General features: G+C 38.4%; 1 protein-coding gene across 1 annotated transcript in view; it reads right to left on the reverse strand.

Annotated features, from left to right (window-relative positions):
- Nucleotides 1-1,651: 1,651 nt before the first annotated feature.
- Nucleotides 1,652-17,143, reverse strand: part of FSD1L (fibronectin type III and SPRY domain containing 1 like) — a 30,404-nt gene continuing 14,912 nt past the window's right edge. The window contains exons 6-14 of the mRNA XM_075726440.1: nucleotides 16,827-16,948; nucleotides 13,561-13,770; nucleotides 13,138-13,236; nucleotides 11,286-11,412; nucleotides 8,722-8,754; nucleotides 4,718-4,815; nucleotides 3,989-4,240; nucleotides 3,585-3,673; nucleotides 1,652-1,771 (exon numbers count right to left, since the gene is read on the reverse strand). Of these exons, the coding sequence (XP_075582555.1) occupies nucleotides 1,652-1,771; nucleotides 3,585-3,673; nucleotides 3,989-4,240; nucleotides 4,718-4,815; nucleotides 8,722-8,754; nucleotides 11,286-11,412; nucleotides 13,138-13,236; nucleotides 13,561-13,770; nucleotides 16,827-16,948 (1,150 nt within the window). The remainder of the gene's footprint in view (nucleotides 1,772-3,584; nucleotides 3,674-3,988; nucleotides 4,241-4,717; nucleotides 4,816-8,721; nucleotides 8,755-11,285; nucleotides 11,413-13,137; nucleotides 13,237-13,560; nucleotides 13,771-16,826; nucleotides 16,949-17,143) is intronic.

A 17,143-nucleotide genomic window follows, 5' to 3' on the forward strand; every position in this document is an offset into this window, starting at 1 on the left:
GAAAAGTTGAGATTTTCTATGAAGAATATAACATGGTTTTTTTTTAGCTCTCCCACTATTATGAATAATTCAACTATTGTTACTAAGCTTCCAACTATGAGTTGAGATGATGCAACACCCAGGCTCAACATTTCACTTGATTTGTGAACGGAAACATATAACCGCAGATCCAGAAGCAGATCGTATGTTAGCTGGCAAAGCATTTCCTCACTCCCCCCTTTTTCCTTACCCTTAAAAAAGGGGAAGGTGTTAAGTTGGAGGCTATAAAGAGACCCTTTAGAATATGATCATCTGAAAGGCACATATACATGGCATATGGCACATGGCACAGGCTAGCAAGTTAGGAGTGGGATGCTATATATATATATGTATATATAACAACTACATTTCTGCTGCATGAAGAAATCATGCAATCATGTACTTCTCTGGTTATCCAGAAGTTCCAGGAATCCCCACTAGGCTAGTCAAAATAGGTAGCAAAAATGTGTGCCTGGGCTCAGAGGGTACTGCCGTATCACCAAGAGCTTACTGCTACTTCTGCTGCAAGCCAGCTTCAATATTGACACAGGCATTTAAGAAGTCTTAGCCAGCCTTGAAGCTAGCTGGAGAAAAAGCTGAAAACATTTTAGCAATGCCCACTGCCCCTCCCCCACCATCTTCTTGGGGGAGATGCATTTAAACTGCAGCTTTCACACCCTTGTTCCCAGCTTCAGCTGCATTGTAGCTTTGCTGTCAGCAGACAAAGACTTAATTTGTCATATGCATGTGATGAACAGTGTGACTTGCTGATTATCCGAATCCAATTAGAATAATGCCACAAAACTGGAAAGCCAAGAGATGACTCAAAATTAAGAGCTTCTGAGAGAGCAGCACCATGCTGTAAGTTTTTAAAAACCTCTGGATTTTTGGTTCTGAACCTCTTACCTGAAATACTTCCTAGCTCAATGGCTGGCTATCATAATGCGTCTTCACTGAGGACATTAGAATGTTTTTAAATCCCTTTAAATTTTGACATTTTCTGTAATTTGTGATAAACAGGAGCCAAACTCTAAATAGATTATATTTAAATAAGTTATTCATGGGAAATAGCAGGATTTTGTATCAGAAAAGAAAATCACAGACTACTCTTACTGTTTCTTCATATCAGCCCTACAACTTCCTGTAATATTCCTTTGAAATCATACTGCAGTGGTATTTCACCTGGCTAGGCTAGCAAATCTCTATTCTTTTGACATGCATGTTTGGTATCACAGGTTCTAATGGGGAAGCCCAATATAGTCAAGTAATTCATGTTAGGAGAGCTAAGAAAATGGTACTTATTATATTCTTCATAAAAACGCAGTATTCATTACAAAATTAATATTCAAGCCCATAACAAAATGCTTAAATACAGTATTAGAAAAGTACATAGTTACAGCTTTTGATTTCTCCACTTATTTTCCAAATAGCAATAGTTCAATTTTCTGTGCGACATTTCTGTCTAGATTCACAGTAGGTTCCTAACACTTTAGCCCCAAACCTTTGCACTATCAGTACCCAGGCCTTAAACAGCAGTAGGTAGCAAACCCAGTTTAATCCAATGCTCACAAGCTTGTGAGTAGTAGCTACACAGAAAAAAAAATTCAGCAATAGAAGTGTTTAATAAACATTATTAAGCAATATTGTTTAGGCTGTTTGTTGAACCACATAATCCATTTTCACTTTTTTGGAGTGTTTTCACAGCACTTGGCACCTGCAATCCAGTACTCACTGTAAGCCCACCACACCAGATCTAAGGGAGAAAAAAACAAAACAAAACAAAAACAACACTGTTCTCAACATTATGAAGCATCTACAACTCTCTTCTCCCATCCCACAATGGAACTAACACAAAACTTATCCTGCAGCTGCATTTGTTTTCTCTCTTGCTCTCTAGTCACAGCATAAAACATTCTGATCACACAGAGGCTAATTTTTAAGACCATAAAGTCTAAAATGCTTCACATACTATGCTTTAAGTTTATAACCAAGTCTAAGATCTAAAAGACTTGCTCCTAATAGGAAAACTTCTTTGAAGACCGATGTGCTAGCAGGAAGTACTTTGAATGACAATGAAAAGCAACACTCTCTCTATGCTGCAGTGTCTGAAAGCAGTGCTTAGTTTTAGTATCACATGGCAGAATTACGTAAACACAGTAAATGTAAACACAGTACAAAAAATTAAGTTTTGAGAAGCTTCAGGGGCACAGGTGCCAATGACTTCTATTCTACAACTGAGTTAGATGAGCAAATGTATCTCCGTGTTTATGAATAAATTTGAGAGCTGTAGTAAGTAGCTTGTCATTTTAACTGTTCAGGCTAACCCAAGTAGTGTCTGTAAGACTGCTATCACTAAGTACTAAGGGCTCTATGAGATGCAGACTAATAGGCTGAAGTATCATAAGCATATGTTTTCTTGGATGCCTTAGGAACTGACTTAATGAGTCAGCCTTAGCAATGCTAGAGAGATGACTAACACATGGAGCCTAACAGTTCTGAAGCTATTCTGTTCCCTGTATGTTGAGAAGGATTGGTAAGGCAGCTTGCTTAGTCATCTCCAAATAAATAACTACTAAAAATTTTTAAGACTATCAAGTCTAAGATGCTTCACTTGTCAGTACATCTAGCCAACAGTAGAAACTGTGAAAGGAACTCTGTCTGATACAGGTGAAAAATCAGATGTTTGGAAATGCTAGATGTAAGGCTGCCTGGGCAAGTTACTGCTTTTCCATTCCTCCTCTGTGCCCAAAAGAATAACAACTTAATTAATTGACCTAATCACATTTTAAAATTACCATGCTGTGTTTTCTATGGGCTGAATTACGAGAGGCTAGAGATAGTGCCTAGGCACCTGAGTTGTTAGTATGAACTAGCATGCTAGCCTCCTCCAGATTTCTAAGTTTTCCCAGATCTATACCCTGCTCCCGAAGTATGATGCACTCAATGGCACCGTGTAACGCAGCTAAGGCCTCCAAATTTAGTTACTTAAATTACTTAAATCATTAAAGGAAAACCAATACGCAGTACCTAATCCTTTTCCTGTGCATTTTTTGCAAGGCTTGAGTCTTTAGAATTGCAGCAAGCTTTCACTGATTAGCTTAAGGCAACAAAAAAAAGTTATGCAGACCAGTGAAATGACTGGCAAGAAAATCCCATTGAGCTTTTAAAGATTTGAAACCTAGAGTCCTGTATCTCAGAGGGAAGCATCTCATGTTTCTCTGTCTCATGACACCTGCTCTGACAGCTTGCAGTATCTTGGGCTCTGATCTGCATCAGTTCAGGTCAGTTATTGTAGCAGGCTCATCAGCTACCAGAATGTGCTATTAATTCACCCTACAAAAACTCAATTACTTTTATTTGCATAGCTGAGGCATCCAGGTGCAGAGTTCTCCTATTGGAGTGCTATTATAAGCATCACATGAAATAAAAAAGAAAACAGTTAAACATTTTTAAAAATATTAGTCAGCCAAAACCAGCACTCCCAGTTTCCTCCTTTAAAAAACAATTAAGTCTTCAGTAAACTGAATTCAGTGCTAGAAACTGAACAAAATTTTGTATATACTGACCATAAAGCCTGGTAATAATGGTTGGGTAAACTTTGTTCTGAAGGTGTGTAACAGCTCTTTTGAGTTCGCATTATAAAATGCAAGCTGACCTAGAAGAGGCAGAAAACAAGTTGAAATACATGTAACTTTTTGTAAAATTCATTCTTTTGCAGGCAAAGGTTTCCAGAATACACTAAATACAGTCCACATGACTGAAAAAATTCTTAGTTAGTAGCTCTGTCACACAGATGAACCCAGGTCATTTGACATTACAAACACTATTACAGAAACAGCTCCGGGCCTTATTTTCATAAAAGACTGTATATCAGTCTGGAAGTAATGTACTACTTTAGCCTTGTACTGCTTCAGCTTGACACGAATAGCTAACTAAGTTTTTAGCTAAATCTCATAAGATTGTAATTTACCTCCATCGAAGTCGCAGTATACTCCTATTCTGTCTGGAACAGGTATATCTAGAGTCTTGGTTTTATTATTATGTTTTGCTGAAAATGTGGTTTGCAGCCAGTTGTTGATATGGATGCACCAACTTGAATTAGTTTTTCCCAGCTGGTCAAATTTCCCCAGGTTTCTGTACGTTACTCCTACGCTGTACGATTTGCAGTCCTTCTGGGCTCTCACCTCCCAGTAATGCTGTCCACTTTCAACAGCAGTGTCTCCTACCAAAAAAAAAACCACACCCACATTTAGTTGCTATAATTAAGTGTACCTTACAATGCTTGTTTCCTTATAGGCACCAGTAATGTCTTCTGTTTTATTTTAAGGTGAAGACTTAGAAATACAAAAATCTGAACTATAAGGAACAAAAAAATTGATTTACAAGAAAATAGAATATAAATATAAAATAGAATGAGACAGTTTCTACTTACACTTATTGAGACAAGACACATTTAACATCAATTCACATTTAATAGCAGTGAATGTCAGTCACTAAAAGCTCTGTAATAAAGAGCTTCAACAGACGTGAAGACACGTGCTGTAGCACAAAATTCTGGTGTTATATAAGCAAAACTACCTCTGTGCATGACAACATCAAGTACAAAGCCTTGAACAACCACAAGCTTTCCCTCAAGTTCTTACCTAATCTGCCCTTCCACAGTATTACACCTCTAACAGAAGTAAAAAGTTCACCTTACCCAACACTGTGTATGATTCACCAGTGAAATGATCTCTGTTGCCCCTCATTGAGGATCTTGAGCCAGTAGATGTCCTCTTTGGAGACTGTGCACCACTTCTAAGAAGAAATGAACCATTCAAGATTTGCATGCAATAACAGAAACACACACTCAAGTATATTTTCCCCAGTCAGTTAAGGTGCAATAAACATACATAAGCTATTGAAATGACACATTAGTTCATCCACTTAACACCTCTAACACTATGCATGCACAAGAATTGAGAGAAAAGAGATGACAGCCAGAAAAATACAAGACATTGTAACAAACAAGTTCAAAGGCAGCTGAGAAAAGAAACAGGAGGAAAAAAAAGCAGATGTGTGACACATGGTTTGAATGAATACCTGTATAAAATAGTGTTTCGCCTGTACTATGCAGAACCTTAGAGAATTCTTGTTTCTGGTTTTCTGCATAAGATTTCTAATAAGTCTTGTAGATGAGTTACAACAGTCAGGTAAGTATGAATACACTGCTGATATTCAATACCAAAATGCCTAATTTTCACTGGAATTTAAATACCAGTGAATGGGAAAATAGTATCAGTTGTGTTCAAGTTTGTTTTTCAGCACATGTATGGCTTGTATAAGCAATGACTGAAATCCCAGGAAAAAGCGTAACCCAATGAAGAATTAAAGGAATAAAATTGTGATAACTTTATTTCAAAATACACACACTGAAGATGACACAAAACCCAAGATTGTCAAATCTAAACACACTTTATATTAAAAAGAGATGAAGTGAGACTTCCAGAGTTTAATGCATCAACTCTCCTCAAAAGAAAAAAAAATCAAACACCAAAAGTACATCAAAGGGTGGGGATTTTATTTGATTGTATTAACTCAAAATCAAAGACTACAGAAAAGAAAATTGTGTCATAATCAACATGTTGTGCTAAAAAGCACATAGGAACTCCTCAAGAGTCATTATAAAATTTCAGAGGCTAATCCCAATCAAGGAAGTCTTAGATTTTCTAACCATAGTTTTTAAAAGCATTCTCAGGAAGCAACAGCAAAATAAATGCAGACATACTTCGCTCTGGAGAATATTCTAATGAGCAATCAGTTGTGTAAAAGAATAATTTTAACCTAGTGAGGTTTTCAAACGTTTTATTTTACCTTGGTCATGCCCTCAAAAATAATTCCTAGCAATTTAACCATTAAACAAAATGAAGGCTATTTGCAAATTAATCACGCCTCATTATTAAAGGCAATGAGTAGCAAAGAATTTTAACTCCTTAGAAATAGCTATGCAGTTTGCAGTTTAATTGACAAAAAATTTTAAAAGTACAAAATAAGTCTCTGAAATACACATATAAGAAGTCATTTTCAAATCCTCATCCTCTGAAGTCTACCATATATTAGCCACAGAAGACTTACCACACACAAAAGAAAGTTCTCTCTCCAACTTTTCCTTCAGCTACAATTTGCTGAAGCTAATTGCTACATAAATGTCCACCAATAGAGTAAAGTTTAGCTTGTTTCCTTTCTGATTTATTCAACACTGATTTTAAGTTTTCTGGAATTGTTCTCAAATACCCTTTAATAAAGGGTTAGAAAATGTCCCTTTTGCCTAATACCTTCATTAAAATAAAGTCACATGGGAATCAAAAGCTGAGTGGTATTAAGCTGTCATACATAAGTATGCTAGAATCTCTGGTTCATCTTCGTGACTGAATTCATTTTATTCCAGTTACAGAAGTCTACAAGAAATCACTGATGAAAAGGTTGCCTACTTCAGCTTCACCATTTAGCATATAAATTTGCCAGTACTGATTAGAAGACAGCTAAGCTTCTAAATTGCTTGCAAGAGTTACACGAAGGGGGTAAGTGTATATTTTGCAAGTGCACCACATCAAATGCTCTTGAATTTTGTTAACATGGAGGAAGCTGTAGTTTACTTACCAAAGAAAAAGGTAACAAGTGATAGCATGGGGGAAAAAAAGCAAAGCCAAGAATTAAAGCTTAATTTCAGGGGGAACCATCACTCTTTGCAGATTCCATCCTGCTTCAAGTGCATCATCATTCTCTCACACTTCCAACAAAAGCTGCTGAAGTTTTTCTGTTAGATTCAGTATAAATGAGTTATGCAGAAAGCAGTGTGGCCATTTAGAGAATCACCACAAGAAAAATGGAGGTGCTTTGCTAGTATTTTCTCAAGTTAGGAAGACATTAAAAGGTCCTCAGTATCATTTGTTTTGTTTAAGTCTTCTGTAAACAGCCACTGCATGAGCTTTGTCCACTCAAAATCTAACAGCCTTTAACAGTTCAGACAACCACATTAAATATTTGGCATAAAAGTTTCCTTTTTTTTTCCTTCCCAGTGCTTAAGTTTCCCTTCCAATACGGAAAGGCAGGAAATTTTATAGCAGACAGTCTGTTGGTGCCCATTTGCCAACACAGCACAGTTTTTATTAGCTACTATAGTAGCTGATGTGTTTCTTCCACTATTCAGTGATCAGATACTCTAATCTTATGGTTAGGATTGTTGCCTACAGCACTGCACTTAGTATCAGTTTTTTTATCCATTTCAGCAAATAAACCATATTTCAAGCAATATGTATTCTCTTTTGGAGAAGAGGTGTTGAGGAGCAATATCAGAAGTTATCCATGGAGGGATATCAGAAGTTTTCCAGAGGCTGTTTTCTAGTCTAATAAATACGTTGCAGATCATTAAGCATTTTATTGCCATCATGTCTCCAACCCTCAAAAGCTGCACATTTGACGTTTAAAACAATTATACTGCAACTTTTCCCACCAACTATGGAACTAGCTTCAAATTTTCCCTCTAATGCAGACATCGCACATACTCTTAACAGGGAACAAAAGACTCCTGCAAGAATCAAAGCTCATCTAAACCTTCTGCTAGAAGAGGTCAGCCTGAGATGCAAAGCTGAACATGTGACCATGTCCTTCTACCAAAGCAAAGGCCAGAGCTAGGGAAGTTCTTTACTAACAGCTACAAAGAGAGACGAAGGTATAAGACTCTCAGAGTTTGTTGAGCAAGTAGCAGTATCTCCAAGACAGTTTTAAAACTTAGTTTAGCAGAAATTGATATGCTTTGTGTAGAACTATCGACACCACACAGCTTCAAGAGTTTGTTTGGCCTACACAAACTTTTCTTTACTGCTGATCTCAAGCCAAAGATATATCCCCTGATGAATGAATACAGAGGAGTAAAACCTACAAGAAATTAGGAACCTGGGCATTTGTTTTAGTCCCACAACTTCTAAACCAGTGCAAAACAGCAAGACAGCAAAAATGGGAGAAGTAATTTCTCAAACAGGAGTTTTATTAGAAAAATAATGAAAAAAATTTACAGTAACACCACAACTGCACAAGGAATAGAGTATTTTAGCTGCCTTTACATATGAAGAGAGGCCCTCTCATTTGAACAGTTGGTTCTGCAAGTAGAATTGCCATGAAACTTTTTACACATGCCATCAGGCTAAACTTCATCCTCTTTGAAAGTGTAAAAACACTTATTTCTTTTCCTGTGATGTCTAGTAACAGCTATAGCACAAGTTCAGAGGCAAAAAGGTTTTCAGTTTCAAAAATAAGAACGAAAAAAATTCTAAAGTTCTTGGAAAGGAATTCTTTACTGCATTTGTAAAAAATTTAGTGTGCCATCATGGGCCAGAAGGTTAAGTAAGCATCAATATATCTGTAAATAACAGGGATCTTTGGATCAATACTAGAATACATAACACTCTTCCAACCATTGCAAATCACGTCTCCCACACACTAGGATGCATCCTTCCAGGAAGACCGTTTTCCAGTCACTGGAAAATATATACATAATCTCTATGAATCCAAATTGAACTTCAAAATGATTTTTAAAACCATTTGTGTACTGTTACTGATAAAGGCTATTAGATTTATTTCTCACTACATCAAGCAAAGGAAAGTAGCATAGACTCCCAACAAAACTAGGTGCTAGATCCTAGGAATAAAGAGGTATATTGTCACCTTCTATTGCTCTTCAGCAGAGGATTCTGGCCACTGTTGACAGAAATAAGTAGTCATTAAACAACTGTTCTATTACTACAGTAAGTTACCCCCATTTTTAAGATGCCATTAAAACTTTACGCTATTTCTGGCAGCATATGCCCATAGGGAAGGTATTTGTTCGTAAATTATCTCAAGCAGGGCTCTTTATACTGAAAAGTGCATGTTGAAAGTCAATTAATTGTCTTTGAGGAAGAAGTAGCCAGCTCTGTGGACAAGGCAAGAGCAATGGACACTGTTCACACCTTGACTTTAGCAAGGTTTTTGACCCATTCCCACATAGTATCCCCAAACCTCAAGAGGTGAGATATAGACTGGGTAGTGTGCCATAAGCTGTGTACAGAACCAGTTGAACACGAGGCTCACAGCTATGGATAGTGTTCTCCAGATGAGAGAACCCCACACAATAGGACAGGCTGGGGGATGACTGAGGGAAAAGCAATTCTGCCGAAAAGCAGCTGGGATTCTTGGTGGACAACTGGTGCTGACAACAGGTGGACAACACACTGCACTGTGCCCTTGTGGCAGGGGTGCCCAACCACATCCTGGGCTGTAGCAGCAAGACAGCAACTAGGAGGCCAAGGCAAGCAACTGTTCCTCTCAATTTGGCACGTCAGACTGAGCCTGAAGTCCTGTGTCCAGGTCTGGGCTCCTCAGGACCCTACACTGACATACTAGAGCAAGTACAGTGGAGCGCCAACAACACAATTAAGGGACTGTAGCATAGGAAGAATATTGGGTTTGCTCAGCCTCAGGAAGACAAGAGCTAACTGCTGTCTTTAATGACATAACAGGAAGGTACGGAGAAGATCAAGCCAGGCTTTTCTCAGAGGGGTGCACACTGATAGCTGAGAAGCACCTGGTACTCATGGCACCACAGGAAATTCCAGTCACGTATTCCTCCCCTCCCATGAAGGTGACCTGGAATAGAGGCCCAGAGCATTAACAGATTCTTTATCCTTGGATATATTCAAGGCTCAGCCAGAGCAGACTGATCTAGTTATATTCTCCCAACTGTATTTATTCAGTGATTCTGAATAGCACACATCCAAGTGCCTAACACTCAACAATCTACCGAGAATTCTGTTGCTTAAGTACTTTTCCTAGATGAAAATATATGGTAAATGCTTAGGGCTACCACTTTTACAAGAGTTATGTTTCATTATCCATTATCTTTTGCTACCTGGTTTGTTTTATTGGTACTTTTTCCTCACCAGTGAGGGTTATAACAAATTCAAACACCACCTATAGTATGAATTTTATTTAACCTTAGTTTTTTCAAAAAGACAAAGCAGCTAGCTCTTTCCTTATTTCTTATAGTAGAAAAGCTGTCTATTCACTAGTATTGACCTGCAACACTACTAAGCATAGAATTACATCAGCTGCTTGCTGCCATTTACCTTATCTACTGTATTGGGTTTACATGGCAAGGTTATGGTAGCAGGGGGGCTGCAGGGGTAGCTTCTGTGAGAAGATACCAGGAGCTGCACCCATGTCAGACTGATCCAGTGCCAGCAGGCTCCAAGATGGACCCACCACTGGCCAAAGCTGAGCCCAATGACAACAGTAGTGCCTCTGTGTTTAAGAAAGGGTAAAAAATTGCTACACAAGAGCAGCTGGGAGATGGGAGTGAGAATAGAGCCACCCTGCAGCCTGTGGAAGACCCCACAGTGAAGCAGGTGGATGTGCCCTGAAGGAAGCTGCAGCCCATGAAAACCCACACTGGAGCTGGCTCCTGGCAGGACCTGTGGCCCCATGTGGGACCCACACTGGAGCAGCTTGTTCCTGAAGGACTGCACCCTATGGGAAGGGCCCATGTTGGAGCAGTTCGTAAAGGACTGTCTCCTGTGGGTAGGACCCCAAGCCAGAGCAGAGGAAGAGCGTGAGGAGGAAGGAGCAGCAGAGACAACGTGTAATGAACTGACCACAACCCCCATTCCCTGTCCCCCTGTGCTGCTCAGGGGGAGGAGGTAGAGAAGTGAAGTGGAATCTGGAAAGAAGGAAGGTATTTTAATATTTGTTCTTATTTCTCATTATCCTACTCTGACTTCTGATTGGCAATTAATTTAAAATTCCCCAACTTGAGTCCGTTTTGCCCGTGACCTCCCTGTCCTTATCTCAACCCACGAACCTTTTGTCGTATTTTCTCTCCCACTGTCCAGTTGAGGAGGGGAAGCGAGAGAGCAGATTGGTGGGCACCTGGTGACTAGCCAAGGTAAACCCACCACATGTACAAGTTATTTCAGTACTTTGAATGATACCCTAACAAATGTATTTTAAAAATAATTAAATCCTATTTAATGATTAAGACACATTTCTAATAGCTTCCGTAAATAGCCTCCGCATCTGTGTAACAGGGGAAGGGGAAATAAAAAATTAAGACTTCTTCCAGATAAAGATTTCTCCATGAAAATTCCTTTGGTGTCCCACTGTCCTCAAGTGCTTTAATTCCCCCCACCCTCTTCCCTTAATTGCCAGATGAGACATCCCAGACAACATAAACATTTACAAAACAGAGTTCTTACCTGCTTTTGTTTTCCTTCCCTTTTATTTTTTCTTGGCCTTTGCCTCCAGTAGGATCCCATTCAACATAGGTATCTTCAACTTTCAAGTTCAGATGAGATGAAGTACTGTCCAAACTGAACACAAATGCTGGTCAAGACAAAATGCAAAACAGTGAAATGGTATAATGCGCTCTCCCAACGGTGGCTATTCATAGAAACTGATAGAAGCAATAGTAAAATTGTAGCAGACCACTATTCCACTTAACATAAACATCAGCTTTTCAGTCTGATGCTTGTAATCAAGGTAAGGAACCCTTTAAATAAAGCCCAACTATGTACCTTCAGTGCATAGGTTACATCAAAGTAAGTTTTTCCATCTTCACAATGCTGCAATATCAGCAATTGAATTCAGCTAGTGCTTTCTGCTAGTTACAGCCTACTCCCTACATTCTTACAATCATGAATGATTTAAAAAGGTATACTTATTTTCCACACTCTGCAGCACTGATTCTCCAACAAGGTGTTTATGATTAATAAGGATTGCAAACTTGGAGGATACTAAATTGACAGGGTAGCCCATACAGGCAGAGAGAGTTGAACTCTGAAGTCAGCTGCAGATCCAAGAACAGCAGAGGATGCATGCAACTAGAAGAGACTTAGTATTTGTTGCAGCCAAGTCCTTCATCCCAGAAAACAAAACTAGTACAACATGCCAAGCTCCCTAAAGATGTTTATTTACAGACTACTCTGTAAGTGTCCTAATACCATCAGCTATTATAGTCTGAAAAGAAGGCATGCTTGAGATTAAGAGTTTAGAGCTCAACAGTACACAAGTAAAGAACAGTAAGGTAAGCACATGGACGAGTATACTGAGTTTGTATGGGCTGATTATCAAAAAAGTGAACTAAATGTTCACACAAATAACAAAAATAATATGGGAACCATGATAACTGCCCAAACAATCAAAATCAGAATTATCTTTCTGGTACTGAAGTAAGGAAAGTAAGTGGCTATTAAATGGATACTATGTATCTGACAATGACTGTTGCTTAAGGGTATAAAAATAGTTTTAGAAGTTACCAGAATGTCCATCAGCTTATTCAAATTGCATACAGCTTTATTTTTATGAAGTAACATTCACAAGTAACAGAATTTACATTTTAATTATCCAGTTCATATCAGTCATTTTGCCCTTTACATTACAGACTTGGCTATAATCAAAGCCTCAGGATCATTATCTCTACCATAATAGTTAAGATTTGTGTTCTGTCACAAAGCATCACTTCCAAGAATTTCTCCCTCCTAATTTACAAAATGATGTTAGGAAGCTACCATCCTCAGACCAACTGATTTCTAAGACAATGACTAAATAACTTTAGCAGGTTGGAGCTATTTTTTTAAATATTGACAATGATTAGAACCTACAGCTACAAAGTCAAAAATATCCTTTTCAGCACCTTCTATTTACAGAAGGCTATTACCTGTACTAATAACCAGCCGACTACACCAACTGTTTAGATGCCCTAAGAGTCCTACCAACGCTCAGCCACAATGTTCATCTCCTCTTCCTACACGTTGGCATGGTGTAGCGGCACACAATACTGTCAGTCCTCAGTTCAAAATAACAAGTGTCAAGCTCTGCTGGAGAAAGTTACATCACTACCTTAATTCCAGTGTCTGAATGCTAAAAGGCCAGCTTTGTGCCAGTAAGCTTCTTAATCCTTTACAGAAATGGCTGTTTTCCTTTTCACTTAGGACACGTTTTAGCAGTGCTCATGCAGAAGCAGACTTAACATACAATTTCATATATGAAGACAGAACAGTAAGTGCAGGGTTTTTACTACATCTAAGGCTAGAGTCTTTCAAAATTTACCTTTGGTTTCCAGAGTCACGGGATCGGAGTATTCCCCTGCCACAGCTTTGTTGCAAGCTTGTACTCTAACGTTCATGTATTTTGTATCAAATTTCAGACCTAAAAAGTGATTGTTTAGAAACTTGAATTGATATTAATTACTGACAATTTTTACAAGACTAAGATCTATTCCATGTAGCTGTCTTCCATTTATCTCAATCTACAAAAAACAAGCTTAAATCTCAGTGTGAACATCATTTAACACAATTTTTTACAAAACCTCAAAGTCAAAATAAAAGGCAGAGCGATTATTGTACAAAATACCCAAGACTAATGTGAAACAATGGAAGCTTCATTACATACAGAAAAATGGGTATTTTGCAAAACTTCCAAGCATAAAGAGTTATAGCAATATTCTTGGTTTTGAAGTGTAAAAACTTTTACCTGACAATGTATATTCAGTAGCTTTAATATAATCTATCAGTTCCCAACGCTGTTCATCTTTTACTCGAGGAGGCCCATCAAAGTTGGTTTTCCTATACTCTAGTATGTAATGATCAATTCTGCTGTCTTCTTCAGGCATTCTCCATGACACTGTTATGCAGTTATCAGCAACAAGACACGCTGCTAGATCTATCTCTGGAGCTTTAGGGACTGCAGAAAGACAAATATACACATCACTTTGAAGAAGAAAGTGGACTGAATATTATTTTTTTCTCCTTAGATTTATAGGAGTTCGGAAGTTGCCCTTGGCCCAGTTACACTCATTTGTTTTAGAGGATCTATTCCATTAGCAAAGCACAATAGAAGACTAGGCATATCACTTTCATTTAATATGCATTTTACAAAAAAAGAAATACGCATTAGCTCTAGAGTGAACATTTGCATCACATTTTCCAGATGCCTGTTTTGTCAGGAAGTTGGGCTGATCCCCCTCAGGAAGCACTATGAAGGACATGCCAGAGTTAGAGTAGATTTACAATTATAAACCTAGATTTAGAATAACACTACACAGGAAGAACATTAAGAAGCAAACTTTTATTTCTGAGTCTTTGGAAGGTAAGTACAGCTGCAGCCCTCAAACAGTATCACTTAAGTTTACTTCCACCACTACAGACAACTAACAGTGTAACAGTTTCCACTAGTTTTCTTTCCTTTTCATCCTTTGTCTTGAAAGAAGGGGAAAACTCCCAAGATTCACTAAAGAAAAGACTGAAGTTTTGTTTATAGACAATAGAAGTCTATTTCCATGAAATCAAAGAGCACTTAAGTCACTGGACAATGTTTTTCAAAAGAAGGCATTTACATACTCTTCATAGTGTCCGAAGTACATTCAAGGAAGACTTTTGCTGGAGGAAGTGAGAAAGATGTTTTATTGTTTGTAGTTTTTGGAGGATGGATCTGCAAAAGCTTTTCCTTTGTTTCAGCATTCACAAAAGCTTGAAATAGATACAAAAGTGGCCTGCAAGTCAATGTATCAAGCAGTAACATCAAAAAAGTACAATGCTGATGGATCTGTGGAACTGATAGACCTACAGATTTTTAAAAATCATTCCTTTTTGTAACACTCAAACCCTTAACTGTGTTGTTGTGTATAGTTATGTCCCAGTGACCAAGTCCTAATAACCTACAGGTTGCCTTTATGCAGTTGAAACAGCTATTTCTTGAACAGACTGTTAGCTATGATTCCACTCCACAACAACTGATGACAATCAGCATCACACTAATTATGGTTGAGTCATTTAGAGATGTGTAATTTTACTATCTAGATACAGACACCTCCTAGCTATAGCAGGTCCCCTAGAAGCAGAATGCCTAGTTTGCTTTATGCATACTACTTCACACCTTCCCTTCATGATCTGTTCAAATATTTTAACCTAGCACTACTGAAAGGCACCCTTTTACCCCTCACATCCCTGCAGTTTAAGCCAAGAAGGAATTACACTGAAACTGGTAGCGTAGCTTTAAAATGCTTGAGAAAAAATAAGCAGCACAGAAGAGACTGAAAGCAAAAAGTATTCAAGTCTGTAATGGTTTTGGCTGGGACAGAGTTACATTTCTTCATAGAGGCTTGTACAGTGCTATGCTTTGGATTTGTGATGAAAAAAGTTTTGATAACACAGGGGTTTTAGTTATTGCTGAGCAGCATCAAGCCCTTATCTGCTTCATAACATCTTCATCTAGATACAAGACTTTGTTCACGCTTGCTGTTAGACCTTTACACTCCCATTCCTGTTAAACAGGTGCACTGTGATCAGCTTGCCTACCTTGTTCCCTTATCTATGAAATAGAGAGTAATGATTGCCACCCAGAGTCTAACCCAGCAGGCAGCTAAACACCACACAGCCGTCCACTCACTCCTCCCACAGTGGGATGGGGGAAAGAATCAGAAAAAAGGTAAAGCACGTGGGTTGAGGTAAAGACAATTCAATAGGACAGAAAAGGAAGGGAAAACAATAATAATAATCATAAAAGAATATACAAAACCAGTGATGCACAATGCAATTGCTCACCACCTGCTGATCAATACCCAGGCAGTTACCGAGCAGCAGACCAGCCCCCCGCCCCAGCCAACCTCCCCAGTTTTTTGTTCAGCATGATGTCATATGGTATGGAATACCCCTTTGGCCAGTTTGGGTGAGCTATCCTGGCTGTGTCCCTTCCCAGCTTCTTGTGCACCTCCAGCCTCCTTGTTGGCAGGGCAGTATGAGAAGCTGAAAAGTCCTTGACTAGTGTAAGCACTGCTCAGCAACAACTAAAATATCGGTGTGTTATCAACATTATTCTCACCCTAAATCCAAAACACAGCACTATACCAGCTACTAGGAAGAAAATTAACTCTATCCCAGCTGAAACCAGGACAGACTAAAGGCAAGTTTCTGCCTAGACACTGCTAGCTGACCCCTAGGCATAATGTTGGTAATTTACTACACCTGCTACCACATAATGTATCTGCAGCATACAACATAAACAGGCAGAAATGTAAGCTGATGCTGCCAAGTCCTTAACAGTTTTGGATTAGTGACCTAGAGATCAAGGAATTTACATCCCTGCCAGTAGTATTCTCGTCAATATATTCCTGGTATCAGTCAAGGGCAAAGTGGTTTAAATAGGAAAACAGTATGAATAAGAAGACATGAAAGATATGTACTGGAATACTGCACCTAAGTTTAATTTCAAACAGTAATGAATAGATGCATCAATACACATTTTGTATTACTGCCTTAGTAGATTACCCATCTCTTGCATTTCAGACTGTATCACCACTCTTGTAAGCGGCATATTAGCTTACAGTTCCACGCATAACACTACTGCAGATGACTAGGACTTCAGAGTGTCACTAAGCATCGACCTAGCAGGTACAGCCTTGAGAAACTTAAGACAACTTCAGGAAGAACAGAGCCACTGACAACTCAAGAAAAAAAAAAAACAACCAACAAACCATGGTCTGGAATATTCATTCTGACTTCTGAGATCAATGTTATTTTTTGAAATGCTATATTGTGTAGAAGCTAACACAGTAAAACTTAGAGAACTCTTTTACCCTTAAGGCATTCAGCTTAACGTCCAATGAATAAGAATGAGTTTATGTACTCTGAAAAATTTGCTCATTAGGATGCAAGAGGTGTGTTTTTGTTTTGTTTGTTTGCTTTAAATATAGTAAATTATTCAAGTAGTAACAAATTAAACTCACTGCATACAGTTTTTACCTGGCAAAAACTTTACAGCCTGGAGCATGCGCCTTTCCAGAGCGAAGTCCACCATCAAATGAGTCATACTATCACTGACCTTTGGTTTCAGAGAGATGCAGAACACTGAAGCCATTGTGACTCTAAAGTCAAGAAAGCAGCATTAGCAAAATATATTTTGCATTGTTTAAGTCCTATAGCCATTTTCAAAACCAGCAATCAGACAATCTGTATCATTAATGTCAAACTGTTAGCCAAAATACTGATCAAAGACCAGAACATTTTTCTAATGGAGAACTGTTTACCATTTAGCAGAGACTCCAAAATAGAAAGTTTTG

Source organism: Pelecanus crispus, chromosome Z (assembly GCF_030463565.1).
Source record: "Pelecanus crispus isolate bPelCri1 chromosome Z, bPelCri1.pri, whole genome shotgun sequence".
NCBI classification, from domain to species: Eukaryota; Metazoa; Chordata; class Aves; order Pelecaniformes; family Pelecanidae; genus Pelecanus; species Pelecanus crispus.